At 46.3% G+C, this 14,464-nt stretch overlaps 1 protein-coding gene across 1 annotated transcript in view; it reads right to left on the bottom strand.

Moving 5' to 3' along the window:
• Positions 1–14,464, bottom strand: part of VWA5B2 (von Willebrand factor A domain containing 5B2) — a 397,568-nt gene that overhangs the window by 295,638 nt on the left and 87,466 nt on the right. Inside the window, exons 3-4 of the mRNA XM_078665491.1 lie at positions 8,646–8,807; positions 3,963–4,182 (exon numbers count right to left, since the gene is read on the bottom strand). Coding sequence (XP_078521617.1) covers positions 3,963–4,182; positions 8,646–8,807 — 382 coding nt within the window. The remainder of the gene's footprint in view (positions 1–3,962; positions 4,183–8,645; positions 8,808–14,464) is intronic.

Genomic DNA, 14,464 nt, shown 5'->3' with positions numbered 1-14,464 from the left:
TACCTGTTGACCTTCAGGAGACTCCTCAAGACCTGGCTGTTCGAGCAGTAGCTGCCCCCCCCCGCGTCTTGAGACCCTCACGGGTGAGTAGTGCGCTTTACAAATGATTGATTGAAGGATGGTTCCACTGCCACTGATTGGTTGTATTGGCATGGGACAGGTGACAAGAGGTCACTGTTCTTATCAAAGTAGGACAGCCTTCCTCTGAGCCACCACGTGCAAGTTATGTCTCAACCCAGTGTATCATGGGCGGTGTCCACACATACTCAGGCAGCCTGGCAGAGGGAGTGCATAATTATGGGCCAAAGTCAGACTCTGAAAGAATTTGCAACGCTGGGAAAGGGGCAGGAGAGGCCATTGCAAAAGGAAGATCCTTATTCAAATTTCCTTAGGGAATATTCAGTTAAGGTGACCAAAGAAAACACTGGCTGGAGCAACAAAGGCTTGTTCATTTAATTGAATGGATTATTAATCAGTCCTGAATCTTTTGTCATATCAGCTTCAATGAAGAATCGCCCATCAGCCTATCAAAGCCCTCGCATGCTCCAGTAAATATTTATTTTTTCTCATACCAACAAAGCTACTTGCATCCCAGGTGAACATTTAAGGGGGGGGCATTCTTACACCCGAAGTTTTTGCGGTGGCCCCACCCTACTAAACTGGGTTAAAGCACCCATAGATGGAATCATAGGACCGATCGACTTTCCTGGACCAGCCCTGCATCACAGCTGGTTCACAAAGAAGTCAAATATGCTGATTAGAAAAAATGTTTCTATGGCTTGGGGAAAACACATACACTCAGGGCTTGTGTGTCCAGGGCTCAAATCAAGCCACCATCTGCACAAAGACCAAACAGCAAGGAATGTTCAGGAAGACATAAAAAGATGGATTTCCATATGAACACCATCATGCACTTCAGTGGAGTCTCGCCCATTTTCACATAACTCTCATTTCAAGAGTTACTCACTCATTCCCTCATCTGTGACCAATTGTATTTGAGTAGACTCTCAGGCCTCTCTAGATCATGGCACCATGCCGGTCGGGGGACTTTAAAGCGCTGGCACCATGTTAGCTAATTCATTCTAAACTCACCACCATTCTATTCCACACAGTTTCTCTGCTAAATAAAGCACAAAATGGAAGGTCAGGGCACTCAAGGCCGGCACCAGAAGGTATATGTTTTTTGAAGTATGGGCGAATATGGTAGTGCAAGAGCTAGGATCTGACCTCCCTAGTTCCCACAATTTTGGATGACCAAAAACACAAGATACAGAAAGGCTCAGCACATACCCAAATAGTAAAAGTTAATATCAGTTAAAGTACAACAGTATCAATGGATCGCAGTATCAATATTGGTGGTAATCAGACATAAAATAATCTCCCAAAGGAATTATTACAAACTCCACATTCTTATGTGAAAAGTATTCTTCTTTTATTCTTTTTTTGATGATTCTTCATTCGATTTAGTTAAAAACACAATACAAAATCATAGCCGACGCAGCACGTTTCGTCTCCACAAGACTTCTTCAAGGCTTTTTGTGTTTTTTATTTATTCCATGATCGAATTGGTCAAAATTCAAGCTCTGACCGTATTTCTACAGCTTCAGCTACCAGACTGAACGTCTCTTCTCGTTTACCAAAACTTGGGGCAACGATACTCTTTTGGAAGAGCAGACATATTTTTAAAAAATCCACAAAGAAAATAAAGTGGTACTCTTTATTACACAAATTGAACGTAAGCAAGAACATTTATTTATTATTGGATAAATCGGAACTTGAATTTTGACCAATTCGATCATGGAATAAATAAAAACACAAAAAAGCCTTGAAGAAGTCTCGTGGAGACGAAACGCGCCGCGTCGGCTATGATTTTGTATTGTGTTTTTAACGATTGTGTTTTTAACGAAATCAAATGAAGTATCATCAAAAAAAGAATAAAACAAGAATACTTTTCACATAAGAATTTGGACTTTGTAATAATTGCTATGGGAGATTATTTTATGTCTGATGACCACCAATATTGATACTGCGATCCATTGATACTGTTGTACTTTAACTGATATTAACTTTTACTATTTGGGTATGTGCTGAGCCTTTTTGTATGTACATTTTCACTGCTATCCATGTGCCTGCTTTCACTGTATGGGGTCTTGCTGCTTCTCATACTACTGGGCCTATATGCCTTGGTAGCATCTTACTCAGTACCAATGGAACCAGGCACTTCTCTGCATCCTCACACCATGCACTTCAGTGCAGCCTCCCTAATCCTCCCCTAACCCTTCCCATTTCAAGAGATTGTCATTGCCATTCTCACATACCGCTCTCCCTTCATGATTTACTCTGATCCCTGAGTTGAGAGTTTGAATTACACAATTGTTCTTTTCCATGCCTCACCCAAGCATTCAAGTTTCTTAAGTGCCACCGGGCGAAGGGGCTGCTACACCTGGCTTGCCATTTAGTACCCATGACGCTGATCTGGAAGCCCATGGTCGTAGTGGTCATAAAGGCAGTGGCAGGAACAGAAAGTCCACAGTGCTACAAGAGACATGTTTGCAGTGCTTAATTTGTACCAAAAAAAAGTGCCAGGGCCCTTATCAGGAGGTCACTGCAGCTTGCATCACCAATTGCCCTGGTCAGTGGCTTCAATGACAGAACCAACAAAACTACTAACCATCACACCCTCCAAGCATGACTATCCGGGCCCCCAAAGCTATAAGAATGGATTGCGGGGCAGGTATTAGTCATTTTAATAAACAACTGTTGTTGTGTTCATCTCTAATTTAGACAAACAATGCCACCATGTGGTTGGCTGTCATAAGTGCCGGTTGTTGACAATTAAGTGCCGGTGCTGAGCAACTGAAACCACCGGCTCAAATTAACCACTGCATGTTTGCCTTCTGTCATTTGAAGGCCATACTATTCTACAGCACCTCTGCAGAAAATAGGAGGTTTTTGAAGGAGAGGAATGGGACAAACACTTAACCATGTTATGTCATTGGAGGGTTGGGTGGGATCAAAGGGAGGATGATGTCACTTTTGCTTCCCGCTGGTCTTTTGGTGAGTTGACTTCCTGAAGCCCCATTTGTCTTTTGCTTGAGTCTCTTTGTAATGTAATGTAATGTAATGGTATATTTATATAGCGCAGCTATTACTCCGAGGAGCATCTTTGTCTCCTGCCGTACGTGCTATATGCTCTGTGCACGTCCATTTGTGACAAATTAACCCTAATTTTTGTAAATAATTGTGCTTTCATATATTGTAAAATTTAATGTGTTTTTTTGTAAAATGTATAGTAAATAAGAGAACTTCCCATCTTTTGGGTAAATTTCTTTTGTTTCAGGTGTGATTTTCCTGCCTCAACAAATTATATCGGGCGTAAAAGTGTTTTTTGTTACATACCTAAATGATTCAATCAAATGGTAATCCAAAGTGAAGTGATTATTTAATTTATGTTGACAAGTGCGTATGTTGAATTAACGCCTAGGACCATTTTTCTATAACATTTCTGTGCACGTCCATTTGCGACAAATGAACCCTCTTTTTTGTAAATAATTTTGCTTTCTTATATTGTCAAATTTAATGTGTTTTTTTGTAAAATGTATAGTAAATAAGAGAACTTCCCATCTTTTGAGTAAATTTCTTTTGTTTCAGGTGTGATTTTCCAGCCTCAACAAATTATATCGGGCGTAAAAGTGTTTTTTGTTACATACCTAAATGATTCAATCAAATGGTAATCCAAAGTGAAGTGATTATTTAATTTATGTTGACAAGTGCGTATGTTGAATTAACGTCTAGGACCATTTTTTCTATAACATTTGATACCCAGGTCCTTTTGACTCCTATTGGGTTACCCCTTGTTAATAACGCCAGGCCACCGGGGCCCGCCTCTCCACCTGTACTCTGCACCTCACCTGGATGCATCTTATGCTAGGAAAGACATTGAAAATCACCATAAGCACAACCTGTCGTCACATAGGCCTCCTGCCGGCTCACTCGGGGGCTCCACGCCGGCCACTAGCGGGGTGAACACCGATGGCAGCGTGATGTGGACGGCACCACTGGACAAGGTGTTGAGCTCCTGGCTGCTGCTGAGGTGGATGTACACCGTCTCAGAGGGGGCCACTGGCCCAATGCTGATCACAAACGTTGACCTCTCCAACTCCTCGTCTAAGATAAGGTGACCTGGACGGAAAAGGGTTCAAAACAGTGTTAGGAGTGAACTATTTCAAGAATACAATTATACGCATTGATTTAGTCCTCACCATGAACTAAACTACTGAATCATGTCTATGCAACAAGTGCTAGCCAACTCAAAGTTACTCATTTCATTGCATTCAGCAGCCTGGGTGGGGAACATGCACAGGCTCCCACTCCCTCTCTGAGCGAACGAGGGCACCCAGACCAATCACGACGCTGCTGTCATTCCGGTGACAGCAGCGTCGTGATTGGCTTAGGTGAGTTTTGGAGCCTGTGTTTCTCCGTGTGTCACATAAGAACAGAAGCGTATGGAGCAGAAACGGCAGCCAGCAGCCAGGTAAGTGAAATTGTCTTTTCTTTCTGACCCCCCCCACCCCGCCCCACCCATACTATTATGTGGCAGCTGCCACTGTGCACAACCCACTGAGATATTACACTGCCTGCAACATCTCACTCTAAGATTAGACCGGCCATTCACACACCCTAAATGCAACACACACGTGTTTGGGGCATTCCCAGGGCCAGACTGGCCATAGTGGGCACCGGGCATCAGGCATTTCCCCGGTGGGCCGCCAGGGTGGGGACAGGTTTTGGGCCCCTGGGGGCCGTTTTTGTTACAGGGCCGCTTTTGCAGCATAGCTTCAATATCGGCCCCTGTAACAAAATTGGCTGAAACCGGCCCTGGCAAACAGCTCGGCCGCACCCCCAACCCCCGGGGGGGCGGCTGAGCACTTTGACAAGGCCGGTTTTGGTTCCTAGTCTGTCCCTGGGCATTCCCTTCAGAGCCTTCTCTTCTCACTGCTGCATCTCCATAGAAGGGTATCTCTGCCTCCCTCCAAATGTTTGCCTGTATTCACAAACTTCACCTTGGAAGTCAACGAAATGTCTTGTGCGAAAATCATGAATTTTGCAACTTTCGCATACTGGTACACTGGGGCACACAATAATAATGGCACCCTGGGATGCAAAATAATATTGGTACCCTGGGGCGCACAATAATACTGGTACCCTGGTGTGCACAATAATACTGGTACTCTGGGACACACAATAATACTGGTACCCTGGGGCTCACACTAATAAGGGCACCCTGGGACGCACAATAATACTGGTACCCTGGGGTGTACAATAATACTGGTACCCTGGGACGCACAATAATACTGGTACCCTGGTATGCACAATAATACTGGTACCCTGAGGTGCACAATAATACTGGTACCCTGGGACGCACAATAATACTGGTACCCTGGTATGCACAATAATACTGGTACCCTGAGGTGCACAATAATACTGGTACCCTGGGGCGCACAATAATACTGGTACCCTGGTGTGCACAATAATACTGGTACTCTGGGACACACAATAATACTGGTACCCTGGGGCTCACACTAATAAGGGCACCATGGGACGCACAATAATACTGGTACCCTGGGGTGCACAATAATACGGGTACCCTGGGGCTCACACTAATAATGGCACCCTGGTGTGCACAATAATACTGGTACCCTGCGGTGCACAATAATACTGGTACCCTGGGACGCACAATAATACTGGTACCCTGGTGTGCACAATAATACTGGTACCCTGGGGCTCACACTAATAATGGCACCCTGGTATGCGCAATAATACTGGTACCCTGGGACAGACAATAATACTGGTACCCTGGTGTGGTATCCTGGTTTGGATGTCATGTGCCTTTCTCTATAACCTGCCTTGCTGCTCAGCCTATGTGTATTAATGGTGAAATGTTGGAGTGTGTGAGGTAATATAGAATGTGTGGGATGCCTGCTGGATTGATGACAGTTGGAAGAGAGGGCTGAGCAGCAGGAGAGCTGCTCCTGGTGGGGCTTTAATGACGTTATGATTCAACCAGATTATCCATCAATAAACCATCTTTTAATCATCATAACTCGGCTACAGTCTATCATATCACACCTGGTGTGCACAATAATACTGGTACCCTGGGGCTCACACTAATAATGGCACCCTGAGATGCACAATAATACTGGTACCCTGAGGTGCACACTAATACTGGTACCCTGAGGTGCACAATAATACTGGTACCCTGAGATGGGCACAATAATACTGGTACCCTGGGATGCACGATAATACTGGTACCTTGGTGTGCACAATAATACTGGTACCCTGAGATGCACAGAGGTGTGGCGCCGCGGCCAGGGCGACTGACGCTGGAATCTGGGGACCACGGTTCGATCCCCGGCCCCTGCGGCAGATCAGCCCAGCACCATGTGACTCTGGGCAATAGCTCGCTTAATCTTCCCGACGGCCCCCAGCGCCTAGAGACCCTTACGGGTGATTGTGCGCTTTACAAATGTGGACTTTACTTTACCCTGGTGTCCAAAATAATACTGGTACCCTGGGACGGGACAATAATACTGGTACCCTGGGGCTCACAATAATAAGGCACCCTGGGATGCGCAATAATACTGGTACCCTGAGATGCACAATAATACTGGTTCCCCTGGGACGCACAATAATACTGGTACCCTGGTGTGCACAATAATACTGGCACCCTGGTGTGCACAATAATACTGGTACCCTGGTGTGCACAATAATACTGGTACCCTGGGGCTCACACTAATAATGGCACCCTGGGATGCGCAATAATACTGGTACCCTGGTGTGCACAATAATACTGGTACCCTGGTGTGCACAATAATACTGGTACCCTGGGACACACAATAATACTGGTACCCTGGGACGCACAATAATACTGGCACCCTGGTGTGCACAATAATACTGGTACCCTGGTGTGCACAATAATACTGGTACCCTGGGGCTCACACTAATAATGGCACCCTGGGATGCGCAATAATACTGGTACCCTGGCGTGCACAATAATACTGGTACCCTGAGGTGCACAATAATAGTGGTACCCTGGGACGCACAATAATACTGGTACCCTGAGATGCACAATAATACTGGTACCCTGGGACGCACAATAATACTGGTACCCTGGTGTGCACAATAATACTGGTACCCCTGGGCTCACACTAATATTGGCACCCTGGGATGCGCAATAATACTGGTACCCTGAGATGCACAATAATACTGGTACCCTGGAACACACAATAATACTGGTACCCTGGTGTGCACAAATATACTGGTACCCTGAGGTGCACAATAATACTGGTACCCTGGGACGGGACAATAATACTGGTACCCCGGGATGCACAATAATACTGGTACCCTGAGGTTCACAATATTACTGGTATCCTGAGGCGCACAATAATACTGTTACCCTGGGATGCACAATAATACCGGTACCCTGGTATGCACAATAATACTAGTACCCTGAGGTGCACAATAATACTGGTACCCTGGGGTGCACAATAATACTGGTACCCTGGGGCGCACAGTAATACTGGTACCCTGGGGTGCACAATAATAATGGCACCCTGGGATGCGCAATAATAATGGTAGCCTGGGGTGTACAATAATACTGGTACCCTGGGGCTCACACTAATAATGGCACCCTGGGATGTTCAATAATACTGGTATCCTGGGGCGCACAATAATACTGGTACCCTGGTATGCACAATAATACTGGTACCCTGAGGTGCACAACAATACTGGTACCCTGAGGTGCACAATAATACTGGTACCCTGGGGTGCACAATAATAATGGCACCCTGGGATGCGCAATAATAATGGTAGCCTGGGGTGTACAATAATACTGGTACCCTGGGGCTCACACTAATAATGGCACACTGGGATGTGCAATATTACTGGTACCCTGGGACGCACAATAATACTGGTACCCTGGTATGAACAATAATACTGGTACCCTGAGGTGCACAACAATACTGGTCCCCTGAGGTGCACAATAATACTGGTACCCTGGTATGCACAATAATACTGGTATCCTGAGGTGCACAATAATACTGGAACCCTGGGTGCACAATAATACTGGTACCCTGGGACGCACAATAATACTGGTACCCTGGTATGCACAATAATACTGGTACCCTGAGGTGCACAATAATACTGGTACCCTGGTATGCACAATAATACTGGTACCCTGGTATGCACAATAATACTGGTACCCTGGGTGCACATTAATACTGGTACCCTGGGACGCACAATAATACTGGTACCGTGGTATGCACAATAATATTGGTACCCTGAGGTGCACAATAATACTGGTACCCTGGGTGCACAATAATACTGGTACCCTGGGACGCACAATAATACTGGTACCCTGGGACGCACAATAATACCGGTAGCCTGGGGCGCAAATAATAATGGCACCCTGGGATGCGCAATAATACTGGTAGCCTGGGCTGTACAATAATACTGGTACCTTGGGGCTCACACTAATATTAGCACCCTGGGATGTGCAATAATACTGATACCCTGGGGCGCACAATAATACAGTCAATACGCCGCAGTGCCAGGCTATGCAGTAATGGCCAGAAGGCCCCACTCACCATTGGTGCACCTCAGTGCCAGGCTGGTACCAGTGCTGCAGTCGATGCAGCAGTCTTCAGTCTTGCCCCGGTGCTGGATGTGAGCTGTCACCGTCCTCCCTGACGTCACTGCCTCGAAGCTTCCGATGACTTCTGTCTCTTCCAATGGGAAGATGAACACACCTGTGACAGAAAGCAAAAAGACAGATTGTCAGGGCAGAACTAGAAAGGAAGAGCCAGCCCTGCAGGAGAAAGAACCATGGCATTCTACAGGTGTTTGTGACCTCTTGTTGTCAATGGTGACGGAAGCGCAGGTGAGACACATCCCATGGGGCGTGAACGGTGGTGAGGGATAATCCTGGCTCATTTCACGATTATGGAGTCGAACTGGGTCCAGTCTCAGAGGTGGATTCTTAGGTAAATTTCCTATTAGGTGCTACAGGAGTGAGGCTGAGAGGTGTACTCCCTTGATGGTGTAGACAGGTGACATGAACACTCTACATGGAGAGACTAGATGCAGCTATCTACATTGCAGCAGTAGGTGGTATGGTGACCCCCATGGCCTTGTACTTTGCTGAACTTAGCTCATGCTTCCCACAGTATTTAGGTGAGCCTCACATATGTAGTTTGTATGGATGTTAGATTAGCTTTCTTCTGGTGGCACAGAGTGTTGAAATAAGTCCTGCATTTGTTCTCCAGGTAGGCATGAGGGTGCAAGTGCTTTGGTGGAACAGTGTGTTGACATGAGTCCCACAGGTATTTTCTGTATAGCTATCTAATGATGTTTGGATGGATGTAGAGGGGTGTGTCCTCTGCTGATCTAACATTATGTTATCTATGATGGAAAGGTGTTTTCCATGTACATGCTTGAATTTAGGCCATGTTCCCTATGGCATTTCAATGCATCGAGTTGAGTCCCAGACATGGTATCTACATACATCTTCGGTCACACTTCCTTTGATGGTGTAGTATCTGTAGGTAAGTCCATGAGGAGTCCCTTATGTTCATTTTAGCTCATCTTTCCTAGGGTGCTTCTAGATGTAGAAGGGTCTACTATGCGGACCTTAAATTATGCTTCCTGTGGGGCACACGGCGACGCGGTCCATCCTAGACGCGTTCTCTATTTAGAACTTAGCTCATGTTTCTTATAGCAGTGCAATGTGTCGAGAGGCATCCCAAAGCTGTGTTCCCTGGTCAAAAACCATGTTTTCTCTGGTGGCGGAGGCAGTGGGATAGCGTGGGGGGGGGGCACAGGGGGCGGTTGCCCAGGGCGCAAGACTCTTAGGAGGTGCAAAATTTTAAAAGAAAAAAAATGTGTACTACTAATTATTTTTCTTTTAAAATTTTGTGCCAGGAAGTGCTAACAGTCCACGGGTTAGGGGGCGAAGTACTTGCCTTGCCCATGGTGCCAGCAACCCATGCTACATCGCTGGACGGAGCATGTCTGGTTCAGAAGCCTACCTGGATCTTAGGTCATGTTTCGTATGGTGGTTCAGTGTGTGGCAGTTAATTTTTCCAGTATTAGGTTCTCTTCTTCTTAGAATACCTTGGGGTATATTAAGAAGTGGCAGCAATAATTATCACTGGCCGCGCCTAGCGCGTGTTTCCCTATCGCCAGCTAATGCTGGAATTCATCGCCAAGTGAGCACTGTATTAACAACGCTTAGCGTAAACGCTTAGCAGGAAAATGTCCCAACATCGCTGGAAAACCAGCGATGTTCCCTGCTAAACAGCGATGACCTTGCTGATACAACCCTGTGGTCGTAACCCCACATTCCACCTCCCATGCAAAGTATGCCTAACACTGGATTTTAGCAGATGTTCTAATCCAGCGTTAATGGCCGGTTAGCGTGATTTTGTTTATCGCTACGCCGGCCGGGGCATTGTTGTAAATATCGCAAAGCTGGCTTTGCGATATTTCCCCATGTAGTCTATTGAGGCATGCCTACTTTGCATCTCATTAACGATGCGATGCAAAGCGGGTGCTAAATTACGGAAACACGCGCTAGCGTGTCCTTGCTAATATTGCGATAAAATGATCGCTGCTTTTCGGCTGAAAACGGACACTAAGGTGGCGATAATTTTATTGTGGCCCCTTGATAATATGCCCCCTTGTCTTGCTATGCGATCAATGCCAAATACTAATGGTTTTAACGCGCAATGGTAGAAGGGTTGGATGTGATTTCGTAGAAAAACAAACACATTGAGTACCATTTCACCTAAACTGTTTAACTAAAAATGTGCAAGATGAATGGTGTAGTGTAGCTCCTATTTTCCCAATAGGCTCTGCGCATTGGAATAGTACCTACAGCAGTAAAGGCCTAGACCAGACGTTAACTAGGTCTACTACTGTCGATACTAGACTTAATTTTTGGGTTTGCCAGCTAAGCTCAGAGTTCGCTAGAAACTTTCTCGAATGTTCAAGGAAGGATTAACTCCCCTGATTAGACAAGAAGGGATTTAGTTTCTGACAACCATAGAACATGACAACTTTGCTCTCCCCTAATCAAGAGTCAATCTCAAGAGTCGTGTGAGCACAAGGCAATTATTTTACTCAGTCAGTACGTGCATTCTTAGTCTCATCAGAATGTAGAGAAAAGGAAGAGACGGGCGTGTTCAATAAAAAGGTGTTATTTATTGATCAGTCTCTTTTCTCATACATGAGAAATGGATCGATATTATTGCAATACTTATAGTTAAGTAAAGTGCATACATTAGAAGCAATAGTATAAAATAATACTGTAAAAACATTGATATGGTTTCTGAGCCATATGATGTTTAAAATGATTAAAATATATTTACATACACATATACATTTGACTAAAGGTACTCAACTGGTGTTTCTAAATACGCCTACCCCGTGTACCTGACCTAAGTCTAATGCGTGGGCGGGAATAGAAAGTTACAGTTTAAGTTAAGTTTGTTTTTGCCAAGTGAATAACTAAAGAATTCTCTGTGAGGGGTTATTCAGTTCTGTACCTGGAATTTAGGATGAATGAGGAATGGTATCTCTTTCTCTGCTCTCGATATTCCAGGCTGCCTGCGAGGGCTGCCCAGAAGCGCCGGTGCTGGGTCTCTCGGCTTGAGATAGCAGCGCGTCTCTCAGCGCGTCAGGAAGGCGGGGCTGCTGCCAGCGGGGTCTGCTTTTGCTTTCGGCTTCGGCAAGTATGGCTGCTCCGTCTTGTCACCACGCGTGTGTTTGCATAGGGCAAGGTCGGCAATATTTATACCTTAAAGGTGCCGGGATTGACGTAAGGATGGACATAGGTACGTCAATAAAGATGTCATACGACTTGCTCGTTAGCACATTCTTTACTAAAGTTCTCTGTGAAATCAAAACAATGGCCGCACGGATTATCCAGGTTGTCATAGGTTTGATTTGTTATGAGAACGTCGTATGCCTTATCAGGGGCTGGAGGAATGTCGCTTGTCTAATTAGATCTCAAGCGTTATGACCTAATCAGATAACACGTTCCTGTGCCGTAGTGTGACTGCGTCAGATAACGGTATCTGCATCATGGGGGATTTCTTGCCTCATGGGCTGACTGTTAGTTAACTAGCTAGTAAGTTTAACCAGAATAGGGTCAGGAATAGGGGGATCGATTCAGAACCTATAGAAATACACGACACCCACTCCACGCTAACTATGGTCATATCTACTAATCTATGCATAGTATAACATAGTACAACATACTATAGAGTATAGTGTATACCTTACCACCCCAAAATACATAAATGCATTTTGAAATTTTCAAATATACTGAAAAATTGCAGTCATATATATTGTATGCACTTAAGCTATTAATTAAACGCAAAAGTAAACACGCATTGTTATGCATTATTGCTTTTTGGTATATGAGAAATACACATGAAATGGCTCTTAATATGGCTATACAGAAAGGAAGGTCGAGACCATTTCATCACATAATAAAATATATTTGTGAACATACCAGCGGGCAGCTAAAGTCTATATAAAGTATCTAAAAAATAGAAATCTTGAGGAGGAGCTTGGCGGGCATCCGAGATGGCCGCTTGAGCACAGCGCTCTCCGGACCCTCGCCGCTCCCGGCATTTTATCCTGACTGAATCCTGATTTCCTGCAAGAATTCATGTGGAGGACGTTTGGCTGATGACCCTGGCACTTTTCAGAAATCGATTTGGACATTGGATTCCTGAGATACGGTGATCTGAGCTTTTGGGCTCCGCCCTTGAGGTGCGCCCGGGACGGGGTGCGGTTCTGTGGCCGTCCTGGAATTGAACAACAGCGGCAGGGAAACTAGCCTTGTGGGTCCCCCTCCTAAGTTTCGGTTTCGATTCTGTTTCGACTTGGGCCGACAGTGTGCGTGTCGTACAGGGACTGATACTTGGAGGCAGCTCGGCTGTTGGGCCTTCCTGTGGACTATTTGCTGGTTTGGCGACCTCTACCCGTGTGGTGCCCTTTTTGAAACCTTTGGTCCTGCGATTTGGGTGTCGGGCCCGTTGACCCTGGTGGCTCGCCTTGTGACGCATCTTCAAAATGGCGGGCAGAGGGGACAGGGAGACGCGCAAGACGAAAACACCTTTGCGCGGAGCTCCGGTTCAATCAAATGTTATGGACCGCTATACCCATTCTAAGGGGTCCCCCAGAACTGCCCTGCCTGCTCCTGTTACAGCGTCCGATCGAGTTTTGGAGGAGTCGGCGGAGCCCTCCCTGCAGGACATTATGGGCGCCATTTCGGGCGTGAGGGAATCCATCGGCCTACAGTACGAGGCCCTGGCCCATAAACTTGACACTGTGGCTATTGAAGTGAATCTGATTCGTGCTGATCTCGGCAAGACGAATGAAAGGGTACAATCATTGGATATTAAATCGTCCAGCCTCACGAAGGACGTGTCGGAGCTCCAGACGGAGGTTGGGAATCTCCGTCGGGTGTACGACTTCATGACCCGACGCCTGGAGGATTTTGAAAACAGGGAACGTCGCTGCAATGTTCGTCTGGTTGGTGTACCGGAGAACCCAGAACCCCACTCGGTGGATCTCCTGGTTGAAGATCTGGTCTTGAACCATGTTGCCCCTTCTGGTCTTACTAAGTTTTTCACAGTGGAACGTGCACATCGTGTTCCGGGGGGCAAAGGTAAGCCGGGAGCCCCGCCGAGACCTATTGTGGCGAAGCTTTTCCACTATAGAGACCGGGACGCTATCCTGCAGGCTTCGCGGGTGAAGGGCCCGGTGGCCTTTGAAAATGCCACGGTGAACTTTTACCCGGACTTTTCCCAACAAGTTCAGAGATAACGGATGGAATTTCGTGGTGCAAAGAAACGTCTTCGGGACCGGGGCCTACGCTATGCTATGCTCTTTCCCACCAGGCTTCGGGTCGAGTATAACGAGCGTACCCTTTTCTTTGATAGACCAGATGTTGTTAATGACTGGCTGGACTCCTTGCCTGACCGTCCTCCTGAGACTGAGCCCGCCGCTCACCCTGGTGGTGCCGAAGGTGGTGCGGAGATCTGACTGTTCGGCTCTCATGTCTTGCTTTGAATACGTTTTCAGGAGTGTTGGCCGGCGTTCCTCTACAACATAATTATTTTGTCTTTAGTTTGTTCCCTTTAGTTCTTGGTGTGGTCGGGGGGCGGGTGGAACGGGGGCCTTTCCTCCTCCGGGGTCTTTGTGTAGAATAGGGGTCCTAGGGCGACAGGCACACTGCAGGTTGGGGTGGCTCTTTAGCTTTTTGCAGGGGTGCAGGGTGGGGGGTGTTCCTTTTCAGTTTGGGGGAGGGGGGTTGGGAAGTTCTTTCTTTTCTGTGTGTTGTTTTCAAGGCGGATTGCTCCTGTGTTTGCTGCTGTTTCTGATGTCGTGCTCA

The sequence above is a fragment of the Lissotriton helveticus genome, chromosome 11, assembly GCF_964261635.1.
Source record: "Lissotriton helveticus chromosome 11, aLisHel1.1, whole genome shotgun sequence".
Taxonomy (NCBI): domain Eukaryota; kingdom Metazoa; phylum Chordata; class Amphibia; order Caudata; family Salamandridae; genus Lissotriton; species Lissotriton helveticus.
This window is presented reverse-complemented; position numbering and strand designations above follow the sequence as displayed.